General features: G+C 47.6%; 1 protein-coding gene across 2 annotated transcripts in view; it reads left to right on the forward strand.

Moving 5' to 3' along the window:
• Positions 1–25,284, forward strand: part of ALS2 (alsin Rho guanine nucleotide exchange factor ALS2) — a 1,262,853-nt gene that overhangs the window by 1,001,714 nt on the left and 235,855 nt on the right. For both annotated transcript variants that reach the window (XM_085648975.1, XM_085648976.1), the window contains exon 27: positions 19,347–19,504. In XM_085648975.1, the coding sequence (XP_085505101.1) occupies positions 19,347–19,504 (158 nt within the window). The remainder of the gene's footprint in view (positions 1–19,346; positions 19,505–25,284) is intronic.

Consider the following 25,284-nt stretch of genomic DNA (forward strand, 5'->3'; position numbering starts at 1 on the left):
CAGCGACTCGGCTGTTTAGCGCCTCCTTGCGAGCTTTCGCCCTCCCCATAGGCCTGTGCTCCTCAGGCGTTTGATCTGGGGTGGTACCTTTTCATTTAGCATCCTTTTGTTGCGTTATGTGTTTTAGGCTGATAGTAAGTCTCAGGTCTTCCTTTTGCATGGTCGGAGGTGATTACCCTTTCATTTCTCATCCCTTGGATGCATTATATGTTTTAAACTGGCGGTTAACCTACTGTGGCAGTGTTCCACAGATTGTTCCTCTGACTGTGGCTTGCTCTAATAAACGTGTTCCCCGTTGTTGGGCTGTACATACTCCGTGTGGGGTACTTGTTTACTATTATATAGCTCTGTTATGTCAACTGGGCCTACGAGTTCCTTTGGCCTTTAGGCGTCCTCTGGTGCTCTTATCTGCCGTTGTACGGTGCTCAATGTTGTGCCTTGACGTCATCTTCAATACGTCATTGGTCATCTTGCTTATTTGCTTCACTCTCCTCCTTCGGAGGTTTTCGGGGTGTTCGTCACGCTTTAAAGGCAGCTTCCGTCTGCCATTACGGCACCAAGTGTGTTCCTCTACAACCACGCTGCATAGTCATGGCTAGTTTATCCGTTTCTGCTATATATATCTGTAATTAGGTATATATACGAATTCCATGGGTACTCTTCTTCCTTACTCTTCACCTCTCTTCGAGGCTGCAAGGTCTGGTCCGAAGTCTCCATGTTTCAGGGACATTTCCAGTGATGCATGCGGCATTACCAATAAGGCCCTTCTTGCGTTTTGCTTACTGGGGTGGTTCCCCGGTTTTACACTGTCCCTTCTTAGTGTTCAGTTACTGAACGCTTCTCTCTTCTGGACAAGAGTTACTTTCCTTCCAGTTGGAGGGTGTGGTCTAAAATTCTGTGATTATTCCTCCGTTTCTACGCCTTAGTACTTTGGTGCCTCTGCTGCACCTTCCTTCGGCTGTGCTATATTGTATCAGCTGGGCATGCGGGACGGCTCTTCTAATGTCAGTCATCCTAGATCTCCACCCTGCATATCTGTATTTCGTGTGTTGGTTCTCACCTTGGTCTTAACGCTGCCTGGTCGAGCAGCCTTATGCTTATTTTACCTACTCAACCTTCCGGTCTCTGTAGCTGTTTACTCTGCGCATGTTTCTGTGTTGGCCTGATTTAGCGTGCTTAAGATTGTTACGGTTTGCCCCTGTTCCCCCTTTTGGGACTGGGTGTGCACTTGGTGTGCTGATTTCTAGTCTTGACCTTTAGTTCTTAGCTGTAGCCTCTCCAGCCTTCCTTCCGTGGGCTAGCCTGGTAGGCTCTGGTTGCATCTCTTTCATCGGTGTTCACATAGTACGCCATTACGCTGAGAGTGGTCCTTCTTCCTCTTTCTTTTCGTCTGGTATTTGGCTGGTGCCGTTTCTACCTCTCATGCTTATGCAGGTATGGTGTAGCACTATTATGGCATTTTTGGGATGTCTTGCATCCCGTTATCTTTTGCTCTTCCGAGCTATTTGGGTTGCTGTCTGGCTGTTGCGCAACAGTCTTCCCCATTGTCCTTCACTCTGTTTCCGGCTCAAATGCTTGGCGCTTTCTGTTCTGTCGCAGACTCACCTCCCCTTTGGGGTATGGCTGTGGTATCTATTCTAAGTTAAGGAATCTGCGGCTAGATGTCTCTATCAGATAAACGAGTTACTTACCTTCGGTAGCGATGTATCTGGTAGAGACATTGTCTAGCCGCAGATTCCTTAACACCCACCCAGCCTCCCCATTCTGTGAGGTCCTTGCCAAGTGGGGTTCTCCGCTGGCCCCCTTTTACAGTTGACATTGGTTTTTTCTCTCATGGGTGCTCACATTGTTGCATCCCTTTGAGATTTGCCATAATACAGCTGACTACCTCGTTCTGCATGGTATTAACAGTCTATTTTTGTCTGTTGGGATATTCTTCCCTTGTTGCACTTGGGAAGGGTCTTCGCTTAGCTTGTGAGGTTCTTTTTTTCACAGCTTTTTCACTTATATGTAGGCAGTGTCTAATTCTTTACAATGGTGTCTTGCACCATCCTCCTTATTTATTCACGAATTTTCATCCATCGCACACTGTTCCCATACTTTCACCAGGGCAAATATCCGGCATTTTACTTGATGTCATATCAATCAGGCAACCGGAATTAACAACTTGTCCTCAGAATCACTTGTCCTGAAGAGTCCTCATAACTCGAGAAGGACGAAACGTTCGTCGGCTACTAATAAGAGGAAGCCTTCAACTAATTTATTCGCTGAAACTACCTCTTTTTAAGGATACTGTTGATCTGAGTGATAGATTGTAACTCCTCTTCAAAATCGTTTCTGAACCTAGCACCATAAGTAAAATGCAACACATTTAATGCACACAATTCAAACATTTTCTCAACCATCACAGCACAAAGGCTCTTACGCAAGGCCCCACATCACTCGCTAACAGGTCTAAACAAAAATTAAACAGACTTATCTAATAGAGACTTTTAGCCGCAGATTCCTTACCTTTGAATTTCCCAAGGCGTCAGACTGGATCTTGAAGATTTGTCGCGACCAGTACCCCTGCACGCCGGTAGGTGGCGTCGGTCGGCTCCGCGAGGTATTGCCGGTGCCAGAAGTGATGCTAGCGTCACCTATATAGGTGCCGCCTCCGCATGCTGATGTCAGTTCTTTTTTTTCCGAGCCAGCCAGCGCTGATCCAAGAAAAGAACTACCCCTCAGTCAGGATTTTTTCAACATTTTATCAACCTTTTTTGAGGTTTTTTCCTCCTGGTGAGTCGAGGATGTCATCGAGTCCTTTAGGAGGCCCAGGCCATTCTCTCCCAAGCAGATACCGATGGGAGAGACAAATCGAAGTTCACTATACGCTGTGGCTTGGATACGACCGACTCATTGGGCAGAGCTGTTTCGTCAACGGTGGTCCTCAGACGCCACACCTGGCTGAGAACATCTGGCTTTTCAGTGATGTCTAGGCTTCCCTCATGGGCATGCCCTTCGATGGCACACTTCTCTTCAGCGACAAGGCATACTCGGCGCTGGAGCGCTTTAAGGACTTGCGGGCTATGGCCAAGTCCTTGGGCCTATCGGCTGCCACATGTCCCCAGTCTGCCTTTCGCTTTTTTCATGATGGTGCAAGGGGCTTTCAACCGCACCAACCCTATCCCAGCCACCAAGCCACACAAGCTTTCCAGCATCTGGGTGCTGTCCCTACCCGCCTCGTGGGTCAGGTAGCTAGCGATATGGTTCTGCCACCACCACCACCAAATAATCCCCTCAGCAGCTGCAGCCTCCAAACCTTCCTAATCATGTGCTTTTAGATCATGGGCATCCAGTTGGTGACAGGATTTGTCATCCCCTCCACCTTCTTGCAGTATATAACATTGAACAGGTGGGTTCTGCAGATTGTCCGAAGGGGCTACTATCTCCCTTTTGAGATTACAGATCCCTTCATGCCTCCATCTTATGACCAGCAGATGGTAGATCATTTTTCCCTGCTCCGCGAGGAAGTCCTGGCTGTGGTTGCTATTCCCGCTACTTCCTGGTCCTCAAGAAGGATAAGGGTCTTTGTCCTGTCCTAGATCTCCATACCCTGAACTATTTCCTCAAGAAGGAGAAGTTCAAAATGCTCACATTGGCTCGGGTCTTGTCTGCCCTGGACCCAGGAGACTTGATGGTAGCATTGGACTTGAAGGATGCCTATTTTCACATCCCCTTCCTGCCTCCCCATCGGTGCTACCTGCGGTTTATGGTAGGCCATGAGCATTTTTAGTTCACTGTGCTCCCTTTTGGCCTTAACAGCGCCCCTCAAGTGTTCACCAAGGTGATGGTGGTGATCTCAGCTCATCTGCGCAGGTTAAGTGTGCCAGTCTGCCCCTATCTCGATGACTGGCTGCTGATGGAGAGCTCACCTCAGACTGTTGTCTTCCCCCTCCAGGCTACCTCGAACCTCCTGCATTCACTGGGGTTCACTTTCAACATGCAGAAGTCACAACTGACTCTCTCTCAGACGCTCTCTTTCATCTGAGCAGTTCTGGACACAGTGCAGTTTTGGGCTTAGCCTCCTGAGCAGTGAGTCCAGGATATTCAGGCTATGATATCGTTGTTTCAGCCTCTGTCCTGGGTTTCGGTTAGACTAACTCTGAGGCTGCTGTGCCTTATGGCTTCATGCATCCTGCTGGTGATGCATGCCAGAAGGCACATGCAGGCTCTGCAGTGGGACCTGAAGTTCCAGTGGTCGCAGCATCAGTGGAATCTCTCTCACAAAGTCAGGATCTCAGAGGAACTATAAAGCACAGCAGTGGTGGCTAACATACCGTGATTGGGTCAGAGGCAGACCCCTTCCCCAACCAGATCTCACAGTTAGATATCAAAGTAGTGTCACTCCTGGGATGGTGCCGCCACCTGAAAGCAATGAAGATTAGAGGTCTCTGGTCTCCGGCTGAATCTGGGCTCCACATCAACATACTGGAGCTCCTTGTGATCTTACTGGCATGAAAGCCTTTCTACCCTCCATCAAGCGAAGGCTAGTGTAGGTTTTCACAGACAACATCACCGCTATTTAGTACTGCAACAAACAGGGCGGGGTTGGATCGTGGACCCTCTGTCAAGAGGCCCTGCGTCTCTGTACATGGCTGGAACAGCAAGGCATATCCCTGAGGGTTCAGCCCCTGGCAGGTTCTCTGAATGCGGACAAACTCACTAGTCGATGCCTAGTGAATCACTAATGGCGTCTCCCCTCAGAGGTGGCGCAAGGTCACTTTCAGCAGTGAGGAGAGCCTTGGTAAGATCTGTTCGCCTCCACCGAGAATGCGCAGTGTCATCAATTTTGCACGCTGGAGTTTCCAAGCCGGCTCTCTCTCGGAGACGCTTTTCATCTCGAGTGGAGCTCAGGCCTCCTGTACGCCTTTCCATCAATACCACCAATGCCCACGGTTCTCAAGAAGATGAAGAACAACTGGGGCCAAGTCATCGTTGTGGCTGCGGACTTGGCATGGAGAGTCTGGTATCCCAATCTTCTAAACATGAGTGTTGATCCTTAAATAAGGCGATCTTCTGTTCCAGTAGCAGGGGAGAGTCCTCCTCCCGAACCTGTCAACGCTCTGCCTTCTTGCGTGGAGATTGAGGAGCGGCGGCAGTTAATAGCTTTCAACCATCCACCAAGACGGTATACACCAGCCGTTGGAAGCGAGTTGTATCATGTTGTACAGAAAAGTCCATTGACCCACTTTCTGCTCCCTTTCTGATATTTTACTTTTAATTCTTACCCTTGCCCAGCAGGGTTCTTCTTTGGGTTCAATAAAGAGTTATCTTTCTGCTCTGTCTGCCTTCTTGCAGCTACCTGACCAACCTTCTCTAGTTAAGTCCCGTATTGTAAATAGATTTTTGAAGGGCCTTGTACATAGGTTCCCCCATTCTCCTATTATTATGCCTCAGTGAGACCATAATTTGATCCCTACATTCTTGATGGGTGCTCTTTTTGAGCCTCTTCACAATTGTCCCCTCTAGCTCCTCACCATCCAAACAGCCTTTCTTGTGGCAATTACATCGCCTCGGAGGGCGAGTGAGCTGTAGGCTTTATCTTTCAGGCCTCCATTCTTCTCAGTTTATCCGGACAAACTGGTTCTTCAAACTAGGGCCTCTTTCCTGCCAAAAGTAGTGATACCGTTTCATTTGAGCCAATCTGTCACTTTGCTCATGTTCTACACTCCTCCACATCGGTCCACTGTCTGGACCCAAAAAAGAGCATTGTCATTCTACCTTGACCACACACAAAAGTTCTGAATGGATGACCATCTCTTCATTAAGTTATGTTTGTGAGAAGAAAGGTCGAGCGCTGGAGAAACGGACCATCTCTCGATGGGTCATTTTCTGTATCCAGATCTCCTCTGGTAAAGAAGCAGCCTCCTGAAGGCTTAAGGGCTCATTCCATTAGAGCTAAAGCTGCGAACTCTGTGTTAGCATGTGGATTCCCAGCCCTGGACACCTGCTAGACAGAAACATGGTCTTTCCTGCACACGTTTACCAAGCATTACTGCCTGGACAGTCAGGTCCGCTGGGACGGGCATTTTGCCCGTGCGCTCCCGCAGGACTTCCTTGTTTAAATTTTTCCACAAATCCTTCACCAGGAATGGTATTGCTTAGGTATCTATTCAAAGGTAAGGTGTCTGCAGAATCCTTACCGATGCACCCATCCTCCCTGTTCTGCGGAGAGATTTCTAGAGTTTGCCCTAGTTTGGACACACCAGGGTCAGTGCACTTCATGGCTCCCCGCTCCAGGCGTGGAAAGTCGTGAAAATTAACTGACGCTAAGGTGGCGCCTGTATTGGTGACGCGGATGTGAATTCTGGTGCGGACGACGCTGATGACACTACACATAGCCGACCGACGCCACCTACTGGCGCGCAGGGGTACTGCTCATAAAAAATCTTCTAGATCCAGTCTGAAGCCTGGAGAAATTCACAGGTAAGGAATCTGCGGCTAGATATTGTTTCTACCAGATAAGGCATTACCGAAGGTAAGTAACTTGATCTTTACTGCATTCTCATGCAACCATCCTTAATGCCACTCGGGTGTCGGACCAGTCCCCATTTAATTTAACACACTATTTGGACACCACATAACCCACTCAGAACACCACAACCCTTACTGACGGCACAAGCCCAGTATTCAAAGATGCTAACTCAGTTTGTGACTACCTACTGCTCCTCCTTATTAAAGCAGACAAAAACACAACAGTGAGACAAATACAATTAGTTTGCACGAATCACACCTAGCTAGCCAACATATAAGGAGGCTGGTCAGTGCAGAAGCCCTGTTGTAGCTTACACTAGGGTATTCCTTGTTTTATTAGGGAAATGAGCACATAAGATGTGCCTAACATTTGTTCTATTCCAGGGGATCGTCATCAATGGATATAATCACTGAATTGTCCCGCCAACATCGGGACATGGTCTCAACGTCAATTGTGTCGATGTTGAAGGAGGTGTTGACATCAACTGTGCATGTGTTTTTGGAAACCGAGTATCTCAGTGTGGAAGGAGATCCATGTCTCAATGGCAAGCAGGTTGTCACAGTACCGTTTCTCAATGTCAGTGGCCTTCTGCCTACTCCACTCTTTGGGTTTACCCCTAAAGTGTGAAGGGGTAGCAGAGTTAGAGGGCACTCTCTTCTTGCGCCTCAGATCTCCCTGAAGCCACCTGCTGGGTTCTCTCCTGTAGACCATGCAGCCTTATCTTCTGCGTGTCCTGTAGGGTCTTCCTTGATCTCTTTTAGCAGTGCCCGCAGTCTTTAGGGTGGTGATTATGTGAGAGGCAGACTATACAGACATCATGGGGGGAGGGTCTGTCTGGGCTCTTTTCTTCCTAGAGCAAGACGCTTCACAAATAGTGAAAAAATAATAAAAAATAATCCTGCCAGAAAATAAATGACAAACACTACTAAGTGACATTCAGTGAGATGGGTGTCAGTAGGTTTGAAGAGGATTTCAATTGGGAAAAACCAAGGAAGGTTGAACTCTGTGCTCCAGGATCCTGTTGCCAGGATCTGGAAAAATCATAGCGGACCTACATGACACCTCTGAAGCATGATGGGACACTAGAGGAAGGATGATGGCCTTAAAGGCTTAGTGGTAGTTATTTTCTCTTGGCTACATGCCATCTGTTGCCATTGCCCTTCATTCTCTTTCTTTTTTTTCTTGTGAAAGCTCTTTGCTTGTAAAAGATATTTTCTGATCACTTTTCTTAATGTATATACTATTTGTTTTCACTGGAGGCCTTTTTACAGTGCAGAATTTAGTGTGTCCATTTTTGTCTTTAACCCCTTAACTGCTGGGCATCAACCCAGTAGTGAGCCCTTTTTTGACTTGTTGGGGGTTGTTCCTGCTTATGCCTCCATAACTATGTGTCCACATAAGTTATGCACGACAAATTTGCATCCTTTTTTCCAACATCCTGGGAATTTGAAAGGTACCCAGAGTTTGTGGATTCCCTTGGAGGGGGCCAAGAAAATAGCCAAAATATAGCTACATTTTGTGTTCTAGGGAAAAATAAGAAAAAAGTGTTCTGTTTTGTGTCCTAAAAATTGCATCAACAAATGGTTCGCTGTGCTAAAGTCAGCAGCTTTCAGGAACTTGCACAGCTGAATCAAAAAAACTAATCTTTTACACAGTTTTGTCATTTTTCAAAGAGGTAGCCTATTTTTCAAATAGGTATCCCATGTTTTGTGCTTTCAACCTACTTCAAGTTTGTGGTGGAAACTAGTGTGAAACCCATGGGTGATCCAGGAAAGCTCTATATTTCTGAAAAGTAGACAAAATAAATTCCAAAACAGGTCATATGTGTGGAAACTAACTGTTGAAATAAAGAAATATTGAAAATGAGTAGGAAAAAACTGCCATTTGTTGCAATGTTCTCATCTGTAACTTTTTGTCACAATGGCCGATTTACAAAAGCATTGTACCATTACGTTTGGTAGTCACTTTTGGTTGCGGGGATGTATAGGGTTTGTATGTTCTCCAAGAACCCAAGGTACTCAGAGCCAACAACTGAGCTGCACAGTACTATATCTGTGTAGACCAATTGATATGGGGAATATGGGAATCAAGGAAACCTATGTATTTCTGAAATGGGCCCAAAATATGGAGTTTAGGAGCAGTAAATTTGTGGGTACCCGTACAAGCATATGATTTAGAGGATATTTTTCAAAATGTTTTCTTTCTTGCACACTGTCTTGGAAAGCACCAAGGCAGCAAAATCCAATTGGTAATAACAAATATTCTACTATTCCATGCTCTCATATGTCTTCCGATAAAAATGGTACCTCACTTTTGTGGGTAGGCCTAGTGCCTGTGACAAGAAACGGCCTAAAACGCAACATGGACACATCAAATTATTTTACTGAAACATGACCCTTTTTTTCAAAGTGGTTACCTTTGTATTTTGGGCCCTAGCTCAGCCGGCACCTAGGGAAACCTTGTGAACCTGTACATTTTTACAAACTATGGAAATCCAGGATGGGGTGACTTGCATGGCTCTCACCAGGTTGTTTTACACTGAATCCCTTGCAGACATCAAACACATTTTCCTCACATTTGTGTTATGGAAAGTTCTGGTATCTGTAGGGAGCCACAAACCTCCTTCCACCAAGAATTCTCCTAAATCTTCCTATAAAAATGGCACCTCACTTGTGTGAATAGGTCTATTGTCTGCAACAAGAAAAAGCCCAAACCAGAACCTGGACATCTGGGGCAATTCAGGGTGGGACGACTTATGTGGCTTCCACCAGGGTTTCCTTTACTCAGAATCCCTTACAAAACTCAAACTTTGGGTAAGAAAACACATTTTCCCCACATTTCTGTGATGGAAAATTCTAGAATATGTGGGGAGCCACAAACATCCTTCCACCAGCATTCCCCTGAGTCTTCCCAGCATTCCACTAAGTCTTCCAATGAAAATAGTACCTCACTTGTGAGGGTAGGCCTAGTGCCAGCAACCGGAAACTGCTCAAAATGCAACATAGATATATCAAATATTTTCTCTGAAAACTGACTCTTTTCTTCCAATGTGGGTGGCTATAGATTTTTGGGTCCCAGCTCAGGCAGCACCTGGGGAAACCTGGCAAACCTGGGCATTTTTAACTAGAGGAGCTCAGGGCTGTACGCCTTTGCTTGATCCCATGATTTTGTCTTGCCCACAATGCCCTGCAAACCTCAAACTGTAGCTGAAATCAAGCATTTTCCTTACATTTCTGTGATGGGAACTTCCAGAATCCACACAGAAATGAAAGGCAAATGTGTGAGTTCAGCCAAAGTTTGAGGTGTGCGTGGGTATTTTGGTAAGAAAACCTTATGGGATTTACATAAGGCACACCGCACTTGAATCCTCTGGTTGTCTAGTTTTCAAAAATGTCTGTGGTTGGTAGGTTTCCATAGGCGACGGCCGAGCACAGCCCCAAATCCCACAACTACCCTTTTGATGATCTTTCTACATAGCACTTTATGGCCTTTTGTGTCAAGGTCTCTTGGCCCACCCACACAAGTGAGGCACCATTTTTATAGGGAAACTTTGGGTAATGCTGTGTGGCAGAAAATTTAGGGCTTCCCGTAGATTCTAGAAGTTTTCCTCACAGAAAAGTGAGGGAAAAGTGTATTTTTAGTCAAACTTTGAGGTTTGCAGGGCATTGTGGGTAAGAAAGTGTGTGGGATGCATGCGAAGCACATCACCCTAGACTCCCCTGAGAGTCTAGTTTTCAGAACTGTCTGGATCTGGTAGGTTTTACAAGGTGGAAAGCAAGACTGTGCACACGTTAAATTCACAGTGTCTGAGGCATATTACCATTTGTATCTAAAACAAAACCATACAACAAAACAATTGAGTAATGAGGGACCACAGGACGACCAGGTGAATTCAGTTTTCGGTTTTTATGATGTATTTCAGAATAATCCAGCCAGCCAACACGTGTTTCGTCATGGGGTACACACACCCCCGACTTCTTCAGGGCTGGTAAAAAAACACATATAGAGTACAAATCACAGATAAGTACCTGACTGTTATAACAGAAACAATAAAGTTTTCCAATCCAAATTGGAAGGTGGGAACAAACGCCAATCAAAGTGCACCATGGTCCACAAGACGGTAACCAGGTGTATAGGTTAAGTCACCCATGATTAGGTATAGGTGCAAATAAAAGATTTTGAGGAATCTTGACAAAAAACAGAGAAATAAAAGAGAAAAGGCATTCGTCATCAGGAATGCGTGAAATTTCTACAAAGTCCCCTTCACAGCAAGTGCAGCGTGAATGGATATATCATCTATATTATATAAATATTCGTGTGAGAAAACTTGTGTATTAAAGCACCCTGGTTTGAAATTGCTTAAACAGAGATGACAAAGTGAGTGGGTAAAGATCTATCATTAGCCCCACGGAAACGGAAAAATTGAAACGTGCGAGCGGATTAACGAAGCACCCCTACCTTCTCGTAGTACGGCCAATATATCGGACCTATAAGCAAGTAGGATAACCAACAATCCATCAAAATTGTCTTCCTGACTATATGGTAACCGACAGCATTCAAAATTGAGAGTCCTATAACAAACGAGTATAAAACATGCAACGGAGTGTATACTCAAACTCCAGGCTTACCTTAAACCTGGTGATAATTCCGACCCAGGAGGTCTTATAATTCTGACGGAACCAGTGTGATTCAGCGTTATCAGTATGCAATCACAGTGAAGTCCAAAACAGTCCGTAAGTTTGTGACACCGTTTTTTGACACTCAGGCTCTGTAAGGATTATATACGGAATCGGTAAACTCGCTCGCTTCATACTAATCAAATGGGCCAGTGAATATAAAAGTATACAAAAGTTCAGGACTATTTCCTACCAGAAAGTCCTGAACTTTTGTATACGTTATGTTATGTTATGTTATAACTTTTTTGTATAGCGCACAGATGCCGCAGCAAAGTGGCGTCCTGGCGCTGAGGAGACGGTAAAACATAACAGAGAGAGAATACTAATCAGGATAAGCTGAAGGAACTAGGTCGTGGCAAACAGAAAAGTTTTCAGACATTTCCTGAAAGGAAGAAGATTGGTGATAGAACGAAGCGAAGGGGGGAGGGTGTTCCAAAGTGAGGCAGCCAACACCGAAAAAGAACGTCCACCCATTCTGGCTCTTTTGAAGCGGGGAACAATTGCCAGATTTGATCCTGCAGAGCGAAGCGCTCTGTTTGGGAGATAAGGGGATATAGTCTGGGCAAGGATAGGAGGAGTAGACAGCTTTAGGATTTTAAAAGTAAGGCAAAGTGCCTTAAATTTGATCCTCTGTTCCACCGGGAGCCAGTGCAAATTTTGGATGGTTTGACGGGCGGAACAGAAGCGAGGCAAGCCGACCAGCATCCTGGCCGCCGCGTTTTGGATACGCTGAAGGCGGAGAAGCTCAGCTTTGTTCAATCCCAATAGAAGTGAACTAGCATAGTCCAATCTACTTAGAACCATAGCCTGAACTATGATTTGCCTGGTTGTGGGGTCAAAAAATTTAAAAATAGGTCTGAGACACTGTAAGGTGCCAAAGCAGATCCCGGCCAGTCTTTTGGTGTGGGGAATGTAGGACAACTTATTGTCGAACCACACCCCAAGATTCCTGACTTCCTCAGCGGGCGCCGGGGCAGGGCCAAGCTCCGGAGGCCACCACTGGTTGCCCCAGAGGTCTGTGTTTTTTCCAAAGATTAAGACCTCGGTTTTAGAGGCATTTAACTGCAACTTGTTGTCAGACATCCATTCCATGATCCCTCGCAAAGCGACCTGAAAGGCAGCAGGGTCCAATGCGGACTCACCATTCAGTGCCACCGCTAACTGGGTGTCATCGGCGTAAGACACCATGGTCAGACCGTATCTCTGGGCAACCTCTGCCAGGGGTTGGACGTATAGATTAAACAAAGTCGGGCTGAGAGCCGACCCCTGAGGGACACCTTGCAGTATGGAACGAGAGGTGGAAACAAAAGGCGGTGTAGACACCTGAAAGGATCGGTCGGTAAGAAACGACCGAAACCAATCAAGTGCAGTCAGGCCAACCCCCGCATCAGAAAGCCGCTGAAGAAGGATGGAATGGGAGACGGTATCAAAGGCAGCGCTGAGATCCAACAGGATCAGCGCTACCGTTTGGTCTCTATCAAGCAGCTTTCTAATTTGTTCCACTACCGCAAGGAGAGCGGTCTCAGTGCTGTGATGTGCTCGAAACCCGTTTTGAGAGGGGTCGAGGATGTTAGCTTCCAGCAAATGGGAAGACAAAACGTGGTTGGCATGAGATTCCGCTAACTTGGAGATCCAGGGGAGGAGGGAAATGGGACGGTAACTCTCAGGAAGAGAGGGGTCCAAGGAAGGTTTTTTCAAAATAGGTACAACGGTTGCCTGTTTCCATTTGACCGGAACACTTCCTGTTTCAAAGGATAGATTAATAAGATCAAGGATCGCCGGGTAACAGCACTCTTCGAGCTCTTGAAATTGTATTGGGCGCAAAGGGTCCGTAGGCGAACCTGACCTAACTTTCCTAGTTAGTTCTTTAAACTCCTCTGAGTTGGGGCCACAAATGGAGAGAAGTTGTGGGATGGTAGGAAGCTTGGTATTTGACGGACGTAGAGCCCGAGAATTTTGGGAAAAAGATCTATAAATTGCCTCAACTTTTTCTATAAAGAAAGTGGCTATTTTTTCACATTGGTTCAATGTAGCTTTGACAGGAGTCACAATCTGTTTACTAGTTAGCTCCTTACAGATTTGAAAAATGATCTTGGTCGGATTTGGGCTATTTTTGATTTCCATCGCGTAGTAGGCGGCTCTAGCTTTACAAATAGCCTGATGGTAATGCCTCGTACAAGATCTGTAGGCTTTTTTGAGCTCAACATCATACCTTTTTCGCCAGGCACGCTCCGCTTTTTTACAGGCGGATTTGAGGATTCTAAGTGAGTCCGTGTACCAGGGGCTCGAGGGACTAGATCTAATTTTAGTCCACCTGGCAGGTATGAAAGAGTCAAGAGCTGACGTAAGCCATTCACAAAAATTATCATAGCTACAGGTAATATCAGTAGAAAAGGGAGCGCGGTGTGTCAAGAGGAACTGCTGAAATTCCTCTGATTGAAGCTTCTTCCAGGGGCGTTTAAAAACGCTTAGAGAAGAAGGTTCGAACACAGGGGACAATAAAGTGATATGACCTTGTACCAAGAAATGGTCTGTCCAGGCCATAGGTGTAGGAGCGCTAAGTAGAACATTCGGAATGTTCGTAAAAAAAGGGTCGAGTATATGCCCTCCGCTGTGGGTCCTTTGGTCGACCAGCTGGGTAATTTTAAGGGCCTCAAGATCAGCTAGTAATGTACTAACTGAACTGGTAAGTGGTTGATCCATATGGAGGTTGAGGTCACCGATAATTATAAAGTTGGCTGTCTTCAGAGCTAATGACGCCACTACCTCAGGGAGACTGAGGCGGAAAATTCCATCAGGACCCGGAGGTCTGTAGATAAGTAATCCAGACAGCGTGAAGTGAGGAGATAGGGTAATGCTAAATTGCGCACTCTCACAAGCTGCCACTGAACTTTTCTGCCAGATACACGGGTAACAGGATTTTACGGCGGCTGCTATGCCACCTCCTCTGGAATTTCGGTGTAGGGTATACATCGTGTACCCACTGGGTAAAGCTAAATTAATAGACGCCATAGCCTGGTCATGTAGCCATGTCTCCGTAAGGAAGAAGACGTCTGGTTGTTCGTCCTCTAGCAGAGCAAATACTTCCATACAATGGCAGACAAGCGATCTGACATTTAAATGAAAGACCTTAAGGGATGCACAGCTCGTGCCGTCGGTAACCACTGTTCTCGCCCTAGATGCGTGAACATTACGCGACAGAGAATTTATGGGCTTAGGGATGGGGAGGGCGAATGCACAGCTGGGACAATGATAGGGACCACATAGAGGGTCCACAACATGATGATGATGACATACCACTGACTGTCTCAGCTGGTGTATTTCCCTGATGGTAGGCATCCTGAGTTGTCCGGAGTGGCCTGCCCTAGCCCTGCCTTAGCGCTGACGAGCGCAGACGGGCAGGACTCTGGCACGACTCAGGCGCAGTGAAAGGCGCTCCCGCTGCGCGTCACCGCTGCGCGACTAGCGGTGGGCTAAAATAGACTCTTCCGGGCGAGGTCTCGCGATAATACGCGAGAGTTCCCAAGCCCCAATCCAAGATGGCGCTCCGAATCACCCCAGGTGCCCGTGGTCCCGGACCCGCCAAAGGCGGTGCAAATGGTCCCCAGGGGGGGTATTATAGTGCAAGAGGTAGGCCGGGGGGGGGGCGCTTGCAATTTAAGAATAGTTATTAAAAACAAGGTCGAATCAAATTAAGCACAACTGAAATACCAAACAGGGAATTAAAACCTATAGCAGACTAAGCAGCGCACGCAGGCGCTCAAAAGTCCGTATGGTCACCTTCTCCAGGCTGACCACTAGCTCGCACTGCCTAAAATAGACTCTTCCGGGCGAGGTCTCGCGATAATACGCGAGAGTTCCCAAGCCCCAATCCAAGATGGCGCTCCGAATCACCCCAGGTGCCCGTGGTCCCGGACCCGCCAAAGGCGGTGCAAATGGTCCCCAGGGGGGGTATTATAGTGCAAGAGGTAGGCCGGGGGGGGGGCGCTTGCAATTTAAGAATAGTTATTAAAAACAAGGTCGAATCAAATTAAGCACAACTGAAATACCAAACAGGGAATTAAAACCTATAGCAGGCTAAGCAGCGCACGCAGGCGCTCAAAAGTCCGTATGGTCACCTTCTCCAGGCTGACCACTAGCTCGCACTGCCTAAAATAGACTCTTCCGGGCGAGGTCTCGCGATAATACGCGAGAGTTCCCAAGCCCCAATCCAAGATGGCGCTCCGAATCACCCCAGGTGCCCGTGGTCCCGGACCCGCCAAAGGCGGTGCAAATGGTCCCCATGGGGGGTATTATAGTGCAAGAGGTAGGCCGGGGGGGGGGGCGCTTGCAATTTAAGAATAGTTATTAAAAACAAGGTCGAATCAAATTAAGCACAACTGAAATACCAAACAGGGAATTAAAACCTATAGCAGGCTAAGCAGCGCACGCAGGCGCTCAAAAGTCCGTATGGTCACCTTCTCCAGGCTGACCACTAGCTCGCACTGCCTAAAATAGACTCTTCCGGGCGAGGTCTCGCGATAATACGCGAGAGTTCCCAAGCCCCAATCCAAGATGGCGCTCCGAATCACCCCAGGTGCCCGTGGTCCCGGACCCGCCAAAGGCGGTGCAAATGGTCCCCAGGGGGGGTATTATAGTGCAAGAGGTAGGCCGGGGGGGGGGGCGCTTGCAATTTAAGAATAGTTATTAAAAACAAGGTCGAATCAAATTAAGCACAACTGAAATACCAAACAGGGAATTAAAACCTATAGCAGGCTAAGCAGCGCACGCAGGCGCTCAAAAGTCCGTATGGTCACCTTCTCCAGGCTGACCACTAGCTCGCACTGCCTAAAATAGACTCTTCCGGGCGAGGTCTCGCGATAATACGCGAGAGTTCCCAAGCCCCAATCCAAGATGGCGCTCCGAATCACCCCAGGTGCCCGTGGTCCCGGACCCGCCAAAGGCGGTGCAAATGGTCCCCAGGGGGGGTATTATAGTGCAAGAGGTAGGCCGGGGGGGGGGCGCTTGCAATTTAAGAATAGTTATTAAAAACAAGGTCGAATCAAATTAAGCACAACTGAAATACCAAACAGGGAATTAAAACCTATAGCAGGCTAAGCAGCGCACGCAGGCGCTCAAAAGTCCGTATGGTCACTACTATGATACTTTTATATTCACTGGCCCATTTGATTAGTATGAAGCGAGCGAGTTTACCGATTCCGTATATAATCCTTACAGAGCCTGAGTGTCAAAAAACGGTGTCAAAAACTTACGGACTGTTTTGGACTTCACTGTGATTGCATACTGATAACGCTGAATCACACTGGTTCCGTCAGAATTATAAGACCTCCTGGGTCGGAATTATCACCAGGTTTAAGGTAAGCCTGGAGTTTGAGTATACACTCCGTTGCATGTTTTATACTCGTTTGTTATAGGACTCTCAATTTTGAATGCTGTCGGTTACCATACAGTCAGGAAGACAATTTTGATGGATTGTTGGTTATCCTACTTGCTTATAGGTCCGATATATTGGCCGTACTACGAGAAGGTAGGGGTGCTTCGTTAATCCGCTCGCACGTTTCAATTTTTCCGTTTCCGTGGGGCTAACGATAGATCTTTACCCACTCACTTTGTCATCTCTGTTTAAGCAATTTCAAACCAGGGTGCTTTAATACACAAGTTTTCTCACACGAATATTTATATAATATAGATGATATATCCATTCACGCTGCACTTGCTGTGAAGTGGACTTTGTAGAAATTTCACGCATTCCTGATGACGAATGCCTTTTCTCTTTTATTTCTCTGTTTTTTGTCAAGATTCCTCAAAATCTTTTATTTGCACCTATACCTAATCATGGGTGACTTAACCTATACACCTGGTTACCGTCTTGTGGACCATGGTGCACTTTGATTGGCGTTTGTTCCCACCTTCCAATTTGGATTGGAAAACTTTATTGTTTCTGTTATAACAGTCAGGTACTTATCTGTGATATGTACTCTATATGTGTTTTTTTACCAGCCCTGAAGAAGTCGGGGGTGTGTGTACCCCATGACGAAACACGTGTTGGCTGGCTGGATTATTCTGAAATACATCATAAAAACCGAAAACTGAATTCACCTGGTCGTCCTGTGGTCCCTCATTACTCAATTGTTTTGTTGTATGGTTTTGTTTTAGATACAAATGGTAATATGCCTCAGACACTGTGAATTTAACGTGTGCACAGTCTTGCTTTCTGTTCACATAGTGGGCCGTGGCCCACTTGTAGAGGGTTTAGGGGTTGTTTCTCCCTCTTCTGTGGCACCGTTACTGATATATTCGGATTGTGACAAGAACGTATAAAAGAGAGCGCTCGTAAATAACCTGACATTTTGAAATAATACCCCCATTTTGCTAATTAGGTTTTACAAGGTGGCAGCATACCAAAGGCCAAAAAACGCAGCAGTTCACCTTTGAAAGTGGGACGATATTGGGAGTTGGCCACACTCTCCAGACCCATATGTAAAAAAAACACGCAAAAGAATCAAATGTCTTTTCACTTGTCATTGGGATTGGAAGCTTTAGTCCTCAGCGTAGCAGTAAGACTATTGAGGTCTTAGGATTGAGGGCGGGGCCTGATGTTACGGTGGGCAAGACCCATACCATTATTTTATTAAAAGATATATATTCCTGCCATACAGTAGGATTTCTACCTCCCAGGGGCAAATTGGGAGTACACCTCATGTCTGCCCTGGAGGGAGGGTAGCGGAGAAGACCGATTGTTTCTTTTGGGGGAGGGGAGTGGCAATTGCCAGAGTACAACACCCACACCACTTTCTTTTGCCCCAAAGGCAAAATCCCTGGTGGAACCTCATCACATTTTCTTGGCATCTAGTTAGTGGGATTTCTGCACCCCCACCCCTGGGCCAGATTGGGGGTGATTACTTCATCTGCCCACAGGGTTCAGAAAGGCTGTTGCCCCATTTATGTGGTGTGAGGGCATGATATGACCCATTCTGGCCTCCCCTTATATTAAAAAAATCCCCGCCATCCAGTAGGCTTTTTGCTCTCCACCCCTCCCCCCCCGGGCAGATTGGCAGTAAATATCCCCAAGACTGTTGCTCTATTTACTTGGGGTGAGGGCATAGCCATATCTATGGTGGGCAGCCCCATCCCTATTTAGTTTTAAAAATAAACTTTCCTTACTGTCTAGTGGGTTTTCTGCCACCCGGGGGTGGGGCGGGAGGCAGATCGGGGGCAACTGCCCCCATCTGCCTCCCAGTCGGGGCAGAAAGACTGAAATATAATATTTTTCCAGGAGGGGGCACAGGCCCTTGCCCAAGGGGCCGCTCGAGCACTGATTTGGTGAAAGTAAAACGAGCCCATCGGCTCGTTTTACTTTTCATTTGACTGGAATGACGTCAGTGTGCCCTGCTCGCTGATCGTCACTTAAGTACAAAAAAACTAAATAATCAGACTGCTCAGGAAGCTCTTCTCAAGCAGCCTGGTGAAAAATATTAAATAAAGGAATCATTCAGGTGCAGAGCAGCAGATGTGACTTTATAACTCTCCCTAGTGTCTGCCAATGGCAGACAGATGCACTGGGGAGGTAGTGCGGCCGTCAGCCGCACTTAACAGGTTGATAGGCCACGAAAAGCATTTTTTTTTCTACTTAACTTTTCTACTGAAAAGCTTTTTGCATATGCACGTATCTACTTTTTAAAATATGTTTAGCAAAGTACTTTAGTGTCCCACACGGGGATGGGCCGATTCAGTGATTATGACTCGGTATAGATTCCTCTGGACTTTATATGCAATTCCTACTAGTAAGAGACAGATGCTACTCAGCCTCACCAAGAGACATGCCAGTAGAAATAGAACTTGCATATCAAACTGCCTTTTGAAACCTCTCCAACCTTTCATCTAGTCAGGAAACATTTCAAGTTCATACTCTGCATCACCCATGGGTAAAATGAAGTACTTCAAAGCTGCTGATTGCATGTCTAATACTACTGATAGAATTGCATACAAAACTACAGAGCACAAACGCACAGTTTTAGACCTGTCACCCCTGGTGATATTTATATTCACTTTGATTCTAAATGTGTGTGTGCCGTTGCTTGATATTGAGCTGCAATAAATGGAGATTGACTCATTAATACTATGCTGGTTGGCTATTTCCTGTTTTTCCACAGGCCTGCGACACACCCCTTCATCCTCTGGGAAGACTGGTCGAGACATTGGTAGCAGTGTACAGAATGACCTATGTGGGTGTGGGAACCAACCGCAGGCTGTTGAAAGAGGCTGTGAGAGAGATTGAGTCATACCTGAAACGCATGTTCCAGTTGGTGAGGTGAGCAATCTGTTCACACCCTCTGCCATACCTCAGGAAGAATGACTTAAAATTGTGTCCTGTAAGCAGTACTGTGCTATTGAGGGACTGTCTGCTATCTAGCATGTTATTGATGTGACTGAGATTGTCTTAAAGCTTATGTTTTTTAGGTCTTGCCTACAGACAGCCTCTGATGGATAGTTCTGCCTGCAAGGTCCTCACTTGTTGAATATCCCCAAGCTCCATACTGAATCTGAAAACGTTACCATAGCTGTCCCGCACCAGTAGCAAGTGATAGCACCATCTCTACACCGGAAGCGATACCACAGTGACATCATTGGAGCTATGAAGCACACAGAAACTCGACTGTTACTTGTATTCCCTGCTCTTCAGTGCAGATCCAGAGCACTCTCCTAATTTAGTCAGTGTTTCTTCAGAGATTTTTGCTCACAAAACTTTTCAGCGTGTGCAGTGCCATGATGGGAATGTTTTGGGTACATTGTTTCCCCCCCTTACATGCTAATTGGCCCATAAGTTCTCCCTCAGCACAGTACGTCCAATAGTTCCTCATGAAACGCCTCTGGCACCATGTGGAAATATTCCGATGCGGCGGCATTCACCAGTTGGCTGCTCATCTGCACCACCGAGTCTGGCACTAGCGACATGGTACCTCTACCCAAATCTAGGCGTATCCAGCAGAAGTCAAAAAGACCTCTGCGACTCACTCGCCTCGTTCTTTCACCGCAAGATCGCCGACATACACAACAGCTTCGACGCTCTGACCACGCACCCAACCACTGAACCAGCGCCCCCCACCACCACCCTCTGCACCTGGACCCCTGTCAGCACCAAAGACACCACCCGCCTGATGAACAACATCCACTCCGGCTCCCCTACCGACCCCTGCCCACACCACATCTTCAACAAAGCCGACTCCATCATCGCACCCCAACTCCGGAACATCATCAACAGCTCCTTCCCATCCGCCACCTTCCCGGAGAGCTGGAAACATGCCGAGCTGAGCGCCCTCCTGAAGAAACCCACCGCGGACCCCACGGACCTCAAGAACTTCCGCCCCATCTTGCGCCTCCCCTTCCCAGCCAAAGTCATCGAGAAGACCGTCAACAGACAACTCTCCGCCTTCCTCGAGACCAACTAATCCCTCGACCCCTCCCAGTCCGGTTTCCGAGCAAACCACAGCACCGAGACCGCCCTCATCGCAGCCACCGACGACATCAGGTCCCTGCTCGACAATGGGGAAACTGCTGCCCTCATCCTCCTGGACCTCTCAGCAGCTTTCGACACCGTATGCCACCGCACCCTGATACAGCGCCTCAGCAACACCGGAATCCAAGGAGCGGCACTGGAGTGGATCATCTTGTTCCTCGCCGGAAGAACCCAGAGAGTCCACCTCCCCCGTTCCGATCTGCGGCCACCAAAGTCATCTGCAGCGTTCCGCAAGGATCTTCACTCAGCCCCACCCTCTTCAACATCTACATGAGCCCTCTCGCAGCCATCGCTCGCCAACACAACCTCAACATCATCTCCTACGCTGACGACACCCAGCTGATCCTCTCCCTCACCAACGACCCCGCCACCGCCAAAGCCAGCCTCCAGGAAGGAATGAAAGACGTCGCGGAATGGATGAAGCTCAGCCGTCTGAAACTGAACTCAGACAAGACGGAAGTCCTCATCCTGGGACCATCTCCCTCGGCCTGGGACGACTCCTGGTGGCCCCCTGCCCTGGGCACCGCACCCAAGCCAACGGACCACGCACGCAACCTGGGCTTCATCCTGGACTCCTCCCTCACGATGACCAAGCAAGTCAACGCCGTCTCGTCATCCTGCTTCAACACCCTGCGCATGCTCGGAAAGATCTTCCGATGGATCCCCACCGAAACCAGGAACCCTCTACGCTGGAACCACAGCCAAACTCCAAAAAAGACTCCAGCGCATACAGAACGCCTCTGCACGACTCATCCTGGACATCCCTCGCCACAGCCACATCTCTGCCCACCTGAAAGACCTGCACTGGCTCCCCATCAACAAGAGGATCATGTTCAGACTCCTCACCCACGCACACAAGGCTCTCCACGACACGGGCCCGAATTACCTCAACAGCCGCCTCACATTCTACACACCCACCCGACAGCTCCGATCCGCCAGCCTCGCCACCGTCCCACGATTTCGGAAATCCACCGTCGGAGGAAGATCCTTCTCCTACCTGGCAGCCAAGACATGGAACTCCCTCCCCACTCACCTACGGCTGACCCTGGACCCTCTCCTTCAGGAAACAACTCAAGACCTGGCTGTTCAAGCAGTAGTAACCCTCAGCGCCTTCAGACCCTTACGGGTGAGTAGCGCGCTATACAAATTTCGTTATATTGTATTGTATTGTATTGTATAAAGGAGAGCCCAATGGATAATAGAGGTAGAAAAGGCATATAAACAGTGAAATACTTACCACCAGTGTAATTGGCACACAGTACATGAAATCATTGACGCTGTTTCAGACCTAAGTCATAAGCCTGGCATTATTCAGCATGACACAGGCATATGGACTGGATGTTGCTCCAGAGATTTAGATGGGTTGCCCCTTTGGCCCGACTCCCACTGCTGTGGATCTTTTTCCTGCTGTTCTAGGAAAGGCTTCAGATGTTCTGGAGGTTATCCTGCACATTGTGGAAGACTAAACTAACATCTTTACAAAGGTTCTGCAAACCCTTATCTTCTGCTTTTGAGCTGTTACTACCTTTTAATGAGGCCCTCAGGGATCTGGTGACAGCTGCATGGAAAAAACTAACGTCATAATCTGCAGTAGATGATACAGACCAGCTCGTGGGAGGCCAGATTTCTTGTCTACTCATCCTTTCCCAGAAAGGCTGGCTGTGCAGGACTCCTCCTGCCCAAAGCAAAATCTGAATTCAGCCCCATTAGACAGGGAGTCTAAAAAGCTGGAGGGAGTAGGAAAGATGATCTGCACCATGATTGATGAGGCGGGATACTCACACCTAGTGGGATATTACCAGACGATCTCAGGACCACTTTGTGGAGGTGCTCATGATGGGCAGGCACCTTTAGACAGGTCATCAGAGTCTATCTAGATATTGCCTATTCAGTTGCCAGAGATCCAGACAACATTGCTAAACATGCGGTTCAGTGGAGAGAGGCTTTTTTGGGAGATAAGGTAGATTCTACACTACTGAGATTCAAGGTAGGCAGAGGAGGGGACCGTTCCTTACAATAGAAGTGATGAACTACGGCCAGTTTCAGAAAGTTTTGAGGCTTCTCAAGGGGCTTCAATTTTTGTCAGTGCCAGCTCTCACAACCTTCCCAGCAACAGAACCAGCTTCTCGGACAGTACAGAGGCAGAAGTAAAGGCAGGTGCCGCCACATGCAGCAGCCTTCTGCTTCGTTCGCACCGCCTGGAAGGCCACTTTACCTTCACCCTATTTATTTGAAGTTTTGTATAACGCGAACATGAACCAAGCAGGTATCAGAGCGCTTTACATGATGGTTGCGGAAGACATAGATCGAGAGTTGTGGGAGACATTTAAGGCAGTATACATCAGTAACAACAGTGACAAAGTGGTTATACAGATTCGTGATAGTGGCCAGTTAGCAATTGCGACAAGATACATAAGGAATAAAAGTGGAATGGTGGCGTGCAGCAAAGGTCCGTAGCAGAGGCCGGGTGGGGAGTAACACAGTTAAAAACAGGCAGGGCGCCAAAAGGAGCAAAGTTTCTAGTTCAGTGTATTGTTCATCAGTAGAGCTTTCACTTCCCTTTTGAAGGCAAGGGTTGAGGGAATTAGTCTTATTTCGGCAGGTAAGGAGTTCCATATTCTCGGGGCAACGCCAGAGAAAGTACGTTTGTAGGTTTTCAGTTTAAAAAAAAATTCTTTGGCTTGAGGAGCATAGTGCTGGTGCTCCTTCAGGGCCTGGCGTTACCAGATAGCTCGAGCTTATTTTTCAGGTCGATAGGGGTATTGAAGTATAGTGTTCTGTGGGTCAACCTTGAAGGAGAAAGTGCAGCCTGTGGGAGGACCTCCTTTTCTACAGGCCTGGAAGACAATAACATTGGACTAGTGGGCTTTTCATATTGTAGAAAGGTGAATGCCCTACTGTCGCGAACCCGACATCCCGCAGGAGAGCCAAGAGGGAAACGTGGGGATTGTACCTACCAAGGACTGGTGGACTGTTCCTTCTGAAACCAGCCCTCTCATCTCTTTTCAGCCGGACGACTGGACTATCGCTCCAAGCACTACAGTACACACCGACATCCCCTTTGTTGCTCACAGCTCCTTTAAGGGATACACTTCCTATGACGACTCCGCCCAGGAGCTTGACGACACTCTCCCAGGGCCAATCCCTGAACACCGAAGTCAAGGGAGTGATCGCCAAAAACCCGTAAGGGGAGACGAAGACTCGTTTGTGAATGCCACGAAGAAGATGACGGATTCGCCAGGAGAGGAATCCCTGCTTTAACCGGAGTACCTAGTGGAACCAAGGATGACCGGAGTGCCAGGAGGCCAACAACACGGCCCTGCGCCCAGCCACGCTCATGGAGGAGCGTGGCTCTCCACGGGACGGGAACATTTTGCGGGTGGGGTCGGGTGGAGGGAAAAAGCCGGCGAGTAGGGTGCCTGACTCCATTCAAATCTCCTGGTACTTTCCTGCACACGTACACGTCCGTAGACGTAAGATTGAGCACGGCTGATCCCTCACTCCTTTTCCCCAATACTGTGACCGGATAGCCGTCCTAATACTTGCCTCTATTCTCTCCTTTGCACAAGCACACCTGACCTCCACGGGAAGAAAAGAAGATGACGAGAGCTGACTGTGATTGGAGCCACGACCGGATAAGAGGAATTATCCGTTCCCTCCTTCTTGAACTATGGCTACTTATAAAAAACGGGTGTACAGTAAAATAAAGCCGGGTTTAACACGACATTGTGTGGACCTTGATCCTTGTCTAGACCTCGATCCAAGCCCCCCGTTACACCTTTCAGCACACTCCTCCCCACATCTCTGTCGCTCAGTCCATTTAGTTAGAAAACCATTTGCAGATACGGCACCAGGTTGTAGAAGCCCTGCCGCACAAAGAAGTAAGGAGTGGTAGTTGGTTCCAAAGCAGGAATTTGGGTAGTGGTGTAGCTCGGAGTACTTTCTTGTTCACAAGAATGACAGCAGTCATATGATCCTGGATCTCAAGCTTGTGAACTTTTACCTCTGCAAGGAAAAGTTGATGATGCTGTCCATGTTCTGGTTCCTCTGCGACTGGAAGTGGAAGCCTGGATAGCATACATCTGCTTGCAGGCAGAGAGTTTTCAGAAAACCAGTCCTGCACAGGAGGTACTTGCAATGCATGGCAAGGTCCACTCACTACCAGTTTGTGGTCCTCCCATTTCGACTGACATTGGCACCTCCACCTAGGTGAAGGCAGTGGTTGCAGCTTATCTCAGAAGGCTCTATATTCCTGTACCTGGATAAATGGCAACACCTGCAAATAACTGCATCGCTGCTGTTTGACTTTTTCATCAACATGCCCAAGCCTTACCTAAAGCCCTTTCAGTGCCTCGTCTTCATATGGCATTACTGGACATAGCATCTGCATTAGCTTTACCTTCTCCTCAGTGGACATGGGACGTTCAGTATATTAATTTGATGTTTCAAGAGGGAACTCAGATTCAAGACCTGATGATTCTTTGTTTACTTGGCCTGCTGACTTTTTTCATGGTCTGGGTCACATACGCATGCTGGCACATGATGGCTCTCCTTTGGTGCCTCTGCAGGCAGTG

This window comes from Triturus cristatus, chromosome 3_2 (assembly GCF_964204655.1).
Source record: "Triturus cristatus chromosome 3_2, aTriCri1.1, whole genome shotgun sequence".
Taxonomy (NCBI): domain Eukaryota; kingdom Metazoa; phylum Chordata; class Amphibia; order Caudata; family Salamandridae; genus Triturus; species Triturus cristatus.